This window comes from Cheilinus undulatus, linkage group 1 (genome assembly GCF_018320785.1).
Source record: "Cheilinus undulatus linkage group 1, ASM1832078v1, whole genome shotgun sequence".
Taxonomy (NCBI): Eukaryota; Metazoa; Chordata; class Actinopteri; order Labriformes; family Labridae; genus Cheilinus; species Cheilinus undulatus.
Window position 1 is genome coordinate 31,964,535 of NC_054865.1, and position 13,888 is coordinate 31,978,422.

Here is a 13,888-nt window from a genome sequence, read left to right on the forward strand (position 1 = left end):
TCAGACTTTTGAAAAATGCACAAAAAATGGGCGGTTGGATACTGGGAACACTGGGAAGAGGGAAAGAAAAAGGACGGAGTTTTCCAGATGAGGTGGGAGTGACCGTGAGGACCGTGATGTCCCCTAGCCAAAAAGTGAGAGTCCCGCCGCAGCACTGATGCTTCAGAGCGACCTAAGGTGAAGGATTTTTTCCCCTTCAGAGTCACATTCATATCTGTGTTAAGAGTCATATTCATATCTATGTTCAGAGTCATATCCATATCTGTGTTCAGAGTCACATTCATATCTGTGTTCAGAGCCCCTGAGGCAGGCTTTCCAGCTTATTCCTACCCCTCCATGAATATGGGCGCAACTTCCGCTCCGTTCTATCTAAATGGGACTTTGCATAGAAACCAGATGCTAAACGTGACTATTAAAGCAATTTTAATACCAAACTACATAAACTTAGACTGCTTCACCTCAGACGGGATAATATTATTATTATTTCTCTAGCCTCTACTGGAGAGTTCAAATTGATGACATTACTTTAGATAACCTACAAGGGCATATTTAGCTAACTTTAGTAGCTTTATATCGGTATAAAAAGATACATTTCTAGTTTGTGGAGTTGCTGAAATTCTCATTTTACAAACTAATCCCTCTTAAATATGGGAATTATATTTATAAAATTATCCATGACTCAAGTTGCCAGCTCTTCAGTTTGGTAAATGTCAAGTTTTGTATTAAGAATTAATGATAAATTAATACTAAAAGAATCACATCCCGATGCATTTAGACAGTGGACAGCATGTTGTGAGAGACATATTTAACTTTGTCATAATATTAGTACCATGAACATAGCAGCAGGTACTGAGCATTACAGAAAATATGATTAAAACATTTCAGCTCATTGATTTAACAAAAATGAAGCAGTATTTATTACAGCAAATATTTATTTATTTCAGAACAACCACTGTTGACACTAAATCACTTTAGTAAGCCTTTGGAAGAATCATGTTTTGCTATTATTGTTACTGTACTGGAAGTTCCACTTCCATTCATAGCTACAGTAGACCCCAGGAATAATGTGGTATCCACCTTATTTACTTATCTACAGCTTATAATACAAACAGTGTGAACATGTGATAACAAAAATATAAATATTTACAAATTCCAGAAGAATTCCTATTGAAACAACTGTCGTTCTTTGTTAGCGTCTATAGTTAGCTGCTGTACTAGAATACATGTATTTAATGTAGCCTACTTCCGTTTTGGCACCGGAAGTTTCGCCCATATTCACATTTGCAGTAGCGCCCCAGGAATAAGGGGATAGTGTGGTGGTGGACTGTGGTGGTCCTGGGCACTACCTGTTGGCTCCAGCACCTCCTAAATGCACAATGGGGATATGTGCACATCAGTGTCATGGCACTAAAGATTTAATAGCTCACTTGATTTTTGCAGGATGCCACAAAGCTCAAGATTCAGAGAGGACAGTTGGAGGGCTGCTCAGAGGACATAAAGGGTATGGTGTTTCCCCTTCTCTCCTGTTTCGACAAAAAAGAAGACAACCTCTTTTGCCTTGTTGAAACATTCTTGCCAGATGGGGTACCAGTGGAAAGCCTGCCCCATGTATTGTTTTTGTAGTAAGTGGATCTCAGAAACACTTTAAAGACTCATTTGGATGGTAATGGATGATTTGCTTGTAATTCTTTTCTACTTTTATCATCCTCCCAGGAGCCTCTTGCTAGGCTTCAAGGCAGCTCATGCTATGCATTGACCAGCATTGGGATCCACTCAGGAGTTCCTACAGAGGTAATAATTTTTCCTCTTTAGAGGTAGTTATATGGTATAGTGTAATGCTGGCAAAATGTTTTATTTCCTTCCAGCCATGTGCATCATGTGATACAATATCAGTTATTTTTATAACCGTGTTATTGTCACCTGTAACAACTGCTATCCTGAGGAAGACGGTTCAGGACAATAAGAGCCAAAACTAACAGACTGAAAAACAGCACATATCCCAGAGCAGTTGCAATAATAAACTAGAAAAGCACTCAGAGAGCGCAGACCTCCGCCATTAGCCCTATCTCCCAATAGTGAAGAGTCCTTTAAAATTCCTAGATCCAGACGATGATCTGGATCAGTCCCAAAATCAAATCAGTTCTTCCTTTTGCCATTTCTGACATTCCCTGGAAATTTCATCAGAATCTATCCATAACTTTTTGGGTTATGTTGCCAACAAACAAACCCTGCCGATCACATAACCTCCTTGGCAGAGGTAATAATAATTGCACTGAATGGAACTGTGCAAAATTTCGTTGTACTTGTGTACAATGACAATAAAGATTCTGGTTCAGATTTTTAGGTTTGATAGTATCCAAATTTTCAAATTTAAAAAACAAAAAAGAAATAGATGTGCAGCATTTTTTTCTAAACCAAAACTGTTGTGAGCAGAAAAAGCGCAAGGGCAAGCAAGATGACATACAGAGCTGTGGGATCAACACACACTCTAAGTGGAGAGGGTAGCACCAGTCACAGCTTAGTGTTGATTTTAGAAGAACATATAAACACAGCAACACCCGTCTGATAACTGCTTGACAGCTGGATCACTCTACATGTATGTCTGCATTTTGTGTCTGCTGTAGCTTCTGCCACAAAACACAAGGGATGTGAGAAGACATTCAGCTCACGGGACAAGAAGAGATTGGGTCCCCTCCTTTTTTGAGTGAATTCAAAAATTGGATAGTACTTTGCAATCAGTGCATACATAAGTGTTCAAAACTTCTAAGTTGACATGATTTGGTGCTTTACCTTGTCTTTCTATTTTCCTTACTCTTTTTAAGGTCCTGTTTCTTCTGCTAGTGGTGACTAGGACTCCATTACTTTATACTGTCTCCGGTATTCCACTCTTCTAAAAGACGCCAGTTATCAAGGAAAAATAATGGTAAGCCTTGCACAGCATTTGTACATACCTCAATAAATTCTTTAGATTAATCTTTCTTTAAGCAACATGAAGCCATTTTATGTTTATTTTATGTAGTTTACACCAAGCACTGCATTAATCTGGTCATGTAGAAATACCCAGAATACTGCCATGCCACTGCTTTGTCCAGCTTGTTCTCAGTGTTCTGATGATCACACCATATGGGGGCCAATACAGTTTTCTGTGTGAGTCATATGTTTTCATTATGATTGATTTAAAATTCAGCGCCCATCATCTTTGTTACAGCAAAATCCTTTTGTACCCCAAAGCATTTAGGGTAAGTGTACCCATTAGGCCCACCAAAATCTAAGTTCACGTATTTTTCATAGATACTAAGATGGTTTATAAACATGATCATTTGTTAGAATGAAGGATTAATCCCTCATTTGAAGGTATATTTATTTACTTATGCATATTTTAGAGAACAAATTAAAGAAATGTTATGAATAAAGTCAAAAGTCTGGCATGGGCTTAATTGGTACCTAAGTACCATTTAAGCCCAGTGTGTTCCAAATAAGCCCACAACCACGTTTATTGACAGAAATTTAAAAATCATTACATTTTTCAAGTAGTAAACATATATTAATTCAGTAACATGTTATACATGTTAAACACAATTTATTTTTGAACTTGGATTTAATGTTTGGCTTGTAACAATGGACCACCACAAACATGACTAAGTAGGCCTAAACCTAATTTTCATTGGCTTCAGTATTTAACATTTCATTGAACATTTTATTTAATATTGACAAAATTTGATTCAATATTGACAAAATAAAGAAAATGTGTTTGTTTTTAAAAGTATTAAATGACATTACAGTGAATCAACAATATCTTATTGAACTTGGATTTAATGTTTGGCTGTAACAATGATGATTTTAGGACAGTTGCTGTAATTCCTCTTTTTTTGTTGGCATTTTTCTCACTATAAACAATTTATTATGAAAAATTAACTGACATAACAATTCTTCTGGTCAGTGTGTGATCTGTGATGTACTCGTGTTAATGAAGTTAGTATAACAACATCCAACATGATTACAGCGAAAAGCTATCAAACCTCAAAATTTCATTTTTTTCTATTGAAACACATAAGATGGGCTTAAATGGAACACACTGGGCTTAAATGGTACTACAGTGACTACCAGGGAAATGAAGATAATATGTTCTCACCAAAATTAAACAAATGTTTAAAGAAATGCCTGTAGCCTAAATATGCTGCAAAACTTGCCATCACAGTTATTCCTCTTCTGCCAAACTTTCTGAATTATCAAGGAATTCTTGTTCAAAGTTTTATGTAAGATTTATGTAAAATGAATCAGAAAACACTTAGTTTGTGTACTTATCATTTTTAATCATTAAGCAGTGTATCTATCAGTAGGGCTACATGTATTGACTAGTGATTAGCTTGCTACGCTAGCTAGCATGACTCATCTTTTCACATAAAACTAAATAGTAAGAAATTACAAAAAACTACCTGTTTATACACAAAAAAAAAACAAATCAATAATCTCTCAAATTACATAATATGAATGTACTTAACAAGTCAGTGGCTGAAAATGGTTGAAAAGAGGTTCTTTCTGAGGGGTCCCAAAACACCAAAGTTTTGAGGCGACTTTATCTGAGCCTTCTTGAGACTGCACAAATGTAGGCGGGCCTTTTTCAATATCTACAAATGTGATTGGTGTCAAACAAAAACTGACATATAATTAAGAAATTGTGTGATTGGACAAAATAATGTATAGCATAAGACAGGCCCCTCTTTTTTTTTTTTTTAAATTGACTTCAAAGTCACAAGTGGGCTTAAATGGTGCCTGGGCTTAATGGGTAGGCTTACCCTAATACAATACAATAATAACTTTATTCATCCCCGAAGGGAAATTATATAGAAATTATATATAAAATTATATATTATATTTACATGTAAAAGCAAATTCTATATTTATTTGGGTGGTCTTACAAGTAAATATATAAATAAAGAGCATAGTTTGCAAATATTTATCTTGTGGTTCAACTACCTAAAATCACAATATAACCCTTATGAATGGTTCATACCAAGGTCTTTTGCTAACACTTGTGGTTTGGGCTATTGTGTGTAGCTTTAAACCAGTGTTAATTTCGTCGACTAAAACTATGACTAAAAATGTTCATCGACAGCTTTGTTTTCCATGACAAAACTAGACGAACAAAAATAGATCTGTGAGGACTACAACTCACAAAAACTAAGTCTAGTTTTTGACTAGAAGGTAATGTAGTTTTCGTTGGACATTCAAAATCCATGATATCTCTCCACTGTGGGTAATTCTGTCAAAAACAATGCAGCTGTAGCTCTTCTGTCTCTCAGCTATAGAAAGCAGGGACCCCAGGTTTGGCAGGGTGCAGAGAACATTCCACTATGACTTGGTACCAGATTTAAGCAAGACAATAAATGCTTGGACTAAAAGTAAAACCTAAAATGTGAGGACTTTTATGGACTAAAACTAAATGGACAGAAATGACTAAAATGTGACTGAAACTAAAATTCATTTCACTTAAAGACTAAAACTAAGACTAAAATTAAAAATATATGCCAAAATTAAAACTTCTTTAAACAATGAAATCAATTCAAATTTATGTTTAGTTTTTACAGCAATAGCTATGTCACTTTTTTTTGTGGTTCCGTATCTTCTTGGATATGTGAAGGAGGGAGCTCAGTGGATACAAGCCTGGGCACCACAGCTCTAAACTATAAAGGAAAAGCAAATTGCAATTAATATGTCATAACTGTCTCATTATAATCAATAACGGAAAAAGTAATTGGCTGTTGTTAGGTGATTGCTGACTTAATAGCTGGCACTTGTGGGTACATTTGCGTTTCTTCACCATATTCTATTATAGAAATGATCTGTATGTACTGTACACACTGTTTATTTTATTCTGTTGTGCTGATTGTAAGCATGGCTTATTAGAGCCTAGTTTTCTCAAATTTACATCTGTGTAGGCATTAAACTGAAGCACTGAATCACTCTAACTTTGTTTTGTATATGTACTTCCTGCAGAGAGGATGGAGCCAGTCCAAAGTAGAACACCTGATGAACTGTGCTCGAGTCTTCAAGAAGATGAAGTTTCTTGGCCATGTGAAGCTTCCCAAGTGGAAGGCCTTCTTCAGTCAAGACTGGACTCATTACTCTTGAATCATTTAGGGGCAAGTGACTTTGTTTCATCTTCATGCATTACACCAAGGACTACCTGTCATACATATGGACACAAGCTTTTTCTTCCAAGATCTAAACTGCTTTGTGAGTATACAGACAAGTTATCAGATGTGTTGAAAGGTTTTTTATTGCAAACATATAACTGCAGAGTTTCTTATTGTTTATCAGAGAGCTTGAATCTTTTGTTAAAAGTAGGAGTATTAGGGCACTACTGCAAAAATCTAGCAAATTAACTGAAATTTCACATGTTTTGTACTGTATTTTTACAGTAAATTTCTGGCAACCACAGCTGCTGGTAATTTACCGTAAAATTTAAAGTAAGGCAGTATTAAGCTATTACTGTAAAATCTGCAAACATCAGCTGTAATTTCTCATGTTTTGTCCTGTATTTTTTACAGTAAATTTCTGGTAACCACAGCTGCCAGTAATTTACTGTAAAATTTAAAGTTGGGCAGTATTTTGCTACTACCGTAAAATCTGCAAATATCAGCTGTAATTTCTCATGTTTTGTCCTGTATTTTTTACAGTAAATTTCTGGTAACCACAGCTGCCAGTAATTTACTGTAAAATTTAAGTAGTTATAATAAAATACCGTTTAACTTTATACGGGTCTACTGTTTTTATTACTGAGATAGATTGTATTTAGGTTTACAGGATTTCTGGTGTTTTTACAGTAATTTACCGTAAACAGGTTTGTTTCATTATCGTTATTTTTACAGCCAATCCCTGTAGAAAATGTTGTAATAGAGCTGTAACTTCTACATCAAATTACAGTAAGTTGTACAGCAAATTACCGTAAATATGGTTACAGTATAACTGTTATTTTTACAGCAAATCCTTGTATAAACGGTTACAATATTGTATTTTTTTAACAGAAATTTACAGTTAAAAAAAAAACAGGTTTGAACTGTAATATTTACAGTTGTAGAATGAAAACACCGTTTTTTCTCATACATTCTCACCGTAATTTTTACAGTAAATCTCTGGTAACCACAGCTGCCAGCGTTTTACCGTAAATTTAACGGAATTTTTTTTACAGTGTAGTGTTCAGTGAAATTCTACCATTATTTTTGATCCCCACTCATTGGTAGAATGCGTTTTAAAAGATTGACAGCATTGACGTCATTGTCCCTGGTCAGATTAATGTCTAAAATAATTTATTTTATTGTGTCAGACACTATATATAATCCTCTATAGATAGCTCACTATTGTGAATAAGGACTGAGGAATGACCGCGTGACTTTAGACACAACCACTATCCATCCTGCTTAAAGACTAATCTCAAATTGCATGTTGCACACAAGTCACATTGGCGCATACTGTTAGCCACATTGATGTAATATAGCTGCACTAGCTACATAATTAAGGTTAACTAGATAAAGCTAACATAGCTAAATAACCTAAAAAAGCTGCTTTGTGAGGTTTACTTTAGCTATTTTAGCTAAGTAGCTCTGTTATCTATAGCTAAGTAAGCTTTAGCAACGTGAGCTTTAGCAACGTGAGCTTTAGCTCACGTTGCTAAAGAATAGCTTTAGCATAGCTTTAGCTCTGTTAGCTACATAGCTATGTTATCTATGTAGCTTACACAGCTAATGAAGCTATGTAAACTACGCTGGCTGTGTTGGAATATTTTCATGGAGGACAAGCGTTTTTACTGTTTACTCAGTAACAGATTGTTTAGTCATTGTTATTAATCATTTCGTAATCAGGTTTTTAACTTTTAACCTTTGTTATCCTAACCGTTACATTAACCCTAACCCTAAGCAGAAGTTTTACCTGATTTTTTACGTTATTTCTGATTTTATTTCCATTCTGAGATATACGGCATCTCAGATGAGCACTCACGAGAGTGGCTGTCTGAAATTAATGGTGTGCAACCAGACTGTCTTGAAAGAATCACATCCTTTATGCATTCAGGCAGTGACCGGCATATTTACCAGAGAAAAACGTTTAGCTTTGTCTAGTTATTAGTACCATGAACAGAGCAACAGGTACCAGAACTAGGGCCTTTCAGAAGATACAAAATAACTTTCAGCTTTTAATACCATTTAGCTGGATGCTTGGTATAGAAAAATGAAGCAGTAATTGCTAAATTGAGTTTTTTTTATTTCTTAAAAAAAAAAAAAAAAAAAAAAACACTGTTGGTCTTAGATGACTTAAGTAAGCCATTTGGAGAAACCACCAACAATCACAACTACAGCAATCCCAGGAATAAGCTAGATTCTCAGTCAGAAATGTTCCCTGTCTCCTTGTTAGCACCACTTGATGCATGTACAAAGAGGAATTAACTGTAGAATCCAACTTTTTTTATTTAACTGAGTAGACTTAGCAGGGCCCTTCTGTTATATAAAGCACATTAGGATCTTAATGTGCTTGATATAATTGTGGGTATCATTTACATAAGGTTTCTAAAAGCATGTGCTATTCCCTGGTGACACCTACAATTACACCCTAAACTTGATGCTAGGACAAGACAAAGAAAATAATGGTGTGGTACTGCATCTGTGTTAAGATAATGAAATGTATGCAAGAGAAAGACTCCTGTGATTGTAATTAATGATCATATGCCAACATGTCACATGGACTTAAATGCAGTGTTTTCATGGGAGTGGCTTAGAGTGTTAGGGGAGTGGCTGACTTGTTCACACATTTCTTCTTGTTCATCACTACGACAGGCAGAGCCGAAGGCTGGACTCGTAAGCTCAGTGTAGTACATCATATTCACTAATTGCACCATCTGTGGAGTGTTGTTTTGCTTGTTTTACAAACCCTTCAATCGCTGCACTATTTAGCAGACGAGCGCGTGCGGAAAGCAGTTAGCTTACTTTCACTCAAGCTGCTTCACAAACTAGTTTATAACTTTGAAAAATTAACTTCAAAGAGACACGGCGGAGGACACGGACACTTTTCTGAGTGTTGTTTCGACTTTCGGACGTACCTCTCGGTTATCACTTCATTTCAGTTTTAATTTGTCTCTTTTTCTGCATCCAGAGGGGGAGGAAAAGGAGGTGGACCCACGCTCAGCCGCCGGTCTCGTGGCTTCTTTGTATACAGCAGCAGCTGTGTGTAAATGCATGGGCACACAGCGTCTACCGTTCCTTCAGGGACAGTTTAGTCGGCTCGGTCCGTCCTTCTTTTGGGCTTCTTCAGAAATGAAACGGCTGAACCAAGTGTAGAAGAGGAATATCTAAACTTTAACTGAACCCTTTTTTTTAAAATCCCAGTGTTTCATTTAGCCCAACAGAGCTTGGGTCAGTTTCACCGCCTCTCTTTTCTCCATCTCTTTCTCTGTGTGCGCTTGGATTGTAAACGGCAGAAACAAATTGGTCTCCGTACAGAGCAGGCTACAGCTCCGCGGCTCCCTGTCTCATTCACCATGGATGTAAGGTTTTATCCTTCTGCTGGGGGGAATTCTATCCCAGGAGACCCACCAAACCTGGATTTTTCCCACTGTTTGGGTTACTACAACTTCAACAAGGTGAGTGCACATTGTTTTGTTTTGTATGGTAGTTCTGTGTTGTGTGAGCACGCCGGTGCATTGAGAGAGCTCCGTAATTCTCAGACTTAATGACGGAAAATCTACCTAAAACTAAGTTTAATTTGACCAAATCAATGCTAATTTTCTTAGCTGCCTCCACGTGTTACTAGCTGACTTCATTCACTAATTATTTAACCCTTTGGTTGATTAATTAGCTTGCCTCTCCTGCCTCTAACTTTGTTTTAGTTGTTGTATTAGTCATGCAAATTGAGAGAGGGCAGGATAAGTGTAGTGGCTCAGTGGTACTTAGACCAGCCTCGCTGCACTGGCTAACTCTGAGCAGACTGAGTGATATGAAACACTGCATGGGCGATATTTGCCATACAGTTACATGTTACCAAACATCAGTGCTGGGTCAGTGCATCTGCACCCTACATTACACTAAATGTATTAATAAGATGATAGTAAGGTGCAGGCGATCACATGTAAATTTGGCTGCTTTGCTGCTTGATTGTGATTCTCTTCTATGAACCTTCTTGTAATAAGATGTAGATTTGTTATGTTGTTGGCAAAGCAATTATAAATCATTGCAACTTTAGAGCATTTAGCTAGCTTGTTTCTTAACAGCAAGGCAGACGGCACACTTTTAATCTGTTTTCCATTTTCAGCTGTTGTGCATTTCAACATGGCATTAGTAAAGCTTCAAAATGTGGTATTATATCATGCCATCCAAACACTTGTATCAGGTTAAAAACCTTTGACTCTGAGTTGTTTATATTTTTCACTTTCCTCCATCTGAATACATGCAGCTGCCTCTCTAAGCTGTCAGCAACAACATTGCTGACAGTTTTATTAACTCTCAAACAAGATGAAGAGGTTATGTAAAACACAGATGATAGTTTATGATTCTGTCAGTGATGTAACACCTGAACAATTTGGATCGGTTATCCATCAACAGCTTCACTTCCTCAATTTCAGAGAAAGAGAACATCACTATGACAGCCTAATGACACAACAGCAGGTTGGTGTTTTTATAGAGTATAAACAATGCTAGCCCTGACATTCCCCCACTCCTCCTCTCTTACACACAAACACACACTCACGTCAACCCCCTCCCAAATAATTCAGCCCTTTTAGTGGAGCTTGCTTTGCCCCTCACAATCTGATTCTGCTCTAAACAGTTACCAGGTTTGTCTCACTGTTTCATCAGCTCTTTGTCATGTGGCCAAGTTGTCATGTGTGCCCAATTTCATCATGTCTTCATCAGCCTTGAGAAATTTTAACTACATCGCTTTGAATTGGTGTAAGAGTTGAAGAGCGATTTTATTCATGCTCATAAATTCCCCAGGTCAGTTGAAATGTTCCATCTGTAACAGTAATTGGCTACAATGCAAGAGAAGGTAGAGGGAGAAGGAGGGTGGTGAAAAGGTGCTTATCCAGTATCTCCAGTAATGTTAGAGAGAAGGAGAGAGTACAAAGCATGCATTTCATGCTAATTACAATGCCTTTCCATGGTGAACAAATGAGCTCTTTTTTCATGCATCTTTTAAATAAGCCCCCTATTTATTAGAATCAACCCACTGAAAGGTAGCACAATGCAGAGCCGTTTGTCATCCCAGAGATGTAGCGTGCTTACAAGTCACACAGAACTGAAGCTTTCCTTCTTTAATCTATTTATAAGCTGTCACAGCAAAACTTTTCACTGGAGTCACAGTTTTGATTTGAAAACAGGCAATACCCTGTGAAAACGCTGGCACAGGAAATGTTCAATTTTAATGACAACAGAGACAGAGTGGCCCAGAGGCACTTTGACACATCATAGATTCTTTTAAATTTACAGAAAAATCCAAACGAGTGGCACAAACTTAATTAGGTGCTGCAGTCATGACTAATGAAGCTGCCTGTTTCTTGGCACTGACATGAAGGAGGAACAGCGGTGCTGAAGAGAAGCATGCCACAACTTCACACAGCTTGAATTATGCCCATAAAATAAATGCATCAAGAAAAATCACTCTCTGTAATGTGGTAAAATTAAACACAGTGCCTTTATATAAATTTCTCTTTAAAGCGGGTGCAAAAGGATTTATTTCTTTGAGTTTTAAACATTAAATGCAGAGTGTGCAGGAGGAAGACAGGGCTGTCGCAGCAGGGTCTGCTTCTCTTAAACTACCTGGACTTAAGGTTGAACACGGATCAACTATGCTCAAGGGCAAACCTGCAGAGGCCACTGCTTTTACTGATTGATTGTTATTCCAAGTCTTGTTGTTTTCAATTTATCTCTGATAATGACTATTGGTTTTTCTGGCTCTTTGGCTCAGGCTAAGAACATCTGGCAATAGTTAGTAAATGTTTTTAAAGTTTAGAAATCTAAAATGATTACATGGACTTCTACATTTATTGATGCATCTAAACCTCAAGAGTCCAATTTCTTATTTTGATGTATCCAGTGATGCAAGACTGTTAGAAATATCCTATGTGCTCTTGAGTCATGCACAACTCGAAAACAAGAAGCTTTTTAGATTTGACTGGCTTTGGTTTTTGTAAAATGTGATTGATTTTAATGGTTTCAAGAAAGGGAACCATCATTACTGCCATATTTACAGCCATCTGGTCTGTTTTTTTTTCCTGAAAGTTTAATAATGTTTCAGATAAAGAATCCATTTAGTGTGGGCTCTCATTACCTCCAGGCACACACAGACTCAAATAACCAACAGATGTTAATGTTAACGCTCCACCTGTACTCGTGCTAAAAGTTAAGTTTGCGGAACTAGTACTGGTACAACTAAGACATCATTATTCTTTTAAAGAGATGCCAACTTATCAGTATGTAGAGTATTTTAATTGCACTCTTGCAGATGCACATGAACACCTCTGAAGCACACGTGTGACAAGGATGGAAAGATACAAACTGAAAAAATCTGCAAACAACCTCCTTTGATCCAATTTAATCTAATCCAACCCAGTTTTTTGCATTTTGTTGCATTATTTTGGGCAGCAGCTATTCAGTGTATCTGAGTAATTAATTACCTATCTACTGTTGCATTGTGGTGATACCAACTCTGAACTTTGGTATAACTTTGGTATGAATGAAACAACACAATACAAGTCCTAAGGACACAGTAATCATAATTGTGATTGCCAAAAATATTCAGTTAAACTCGCGCAGACTGTCTAATCTGCATAGTCAGTGTTTACAACACATTTTTCCAGTTAACAGTGCTCTTAAACGCACAATATGTTAAATTCTGCCACCAGGGGGCTCTGAGCCAAAACAATAACATAATATGAGGAGTGCAGACTAGAACTAACCAGCTGCACTTATCTCTGCTGTTAACTTCTTGTCTTGAATTGAGGGCTGTTCAAGAAAAACAGCATCTCATAAGGCGTATTTGCCAAAAAGAAAACTGGTGTTTTGTTTTCATTCATAAATGTCTCATAATGAGGAAGAAATGCACTTAAAAAGGCACTTCCTGATTGTGCTGCAAGTGGGCCCAGAATGCACATGTACACAGGAAGTGGCGCTAAAGCGCATGTGCATCCTGGGGATGCAAAAGTGCCTTTTTAAGGGCATTTCTTCCTCATTATGAGACATTTATGAATGGAAAACAAAGTGTTGGTTGTCAGTTTGGTACATGCACAGCTTAAATCAAAACTAGAAGTAGGATTAAGAAGGAGGCCATGGAGGTAGGTTGCGCTGAGCAGTGTTCTTGTCAATTTGCTGGAAAAGCTGAGTGTGGCGGGAGCTCCATGTTATGAAGGTGAGTTTGGGCAATGTAACTTGCAACCTATGGCAGCCCCAGTGCCAAGACACATCTTTTACAATTGTGAAAATTAGAAATTTCTGTCTTTGAAAACTATGGGCAGCATTTGAGATACTGTAAGGCCTCAAATGAAAAGTATTTAACTTATGAATGGTCACCTTTCATATTAATATGGATAAAGTGCAGAAAATTCTGCTGAATTTCTACATCTTTAATGTCGCTTACACAGCTTTTGGTAACAAGTATCAAATTTTTCAGATGTGTCTTTACTTTTTGATACAATAGTTCATTTAAATAATTTTAAACCATGTGATATTACAAGTATCGACAAATTTTAACAACCATACCATTCCAGTGCTGTCTCAAAATGCATCTGCAACTAGAGCAAAGGTCACTTTTTTCACATTTTTTGCATCAGGTTGCAGGCACTAATCTACACGCTTCAAACTTCCTACTAGGATGACAACATTTTTGTCCTGTACAGCTTTGAGAACTT

The 13,888-nt window shown here is 36.9% G+C and overlaps 1 protein-coding gene across 1 annotated transcript in view; it reads left to right on the top strand.

The window, feature by feature from the left end:
* Nucleotides 1–8,835: 8,835 nt before the first annotated feature.
* tox3 (TOX high mobility group box family member 3) overlaps nucleotides 8,836–13,888 on the top strand; it is a 45,568-nt gene continuing 40,515 nt past the window's right edge. The window contains exon 1 of the mRNA XM_041785805.1: nucleotides 8,836–9,631. Coding sequence (XP_041641739.1) covers nucleotides 9,530–9,631 — 102 coding nt within the window. The 5' untranslated portion in view covers nucleotides 8,836–9,529. The remainder of the gene's footprint in view (nucleotides 9,632–13,888) is intronic.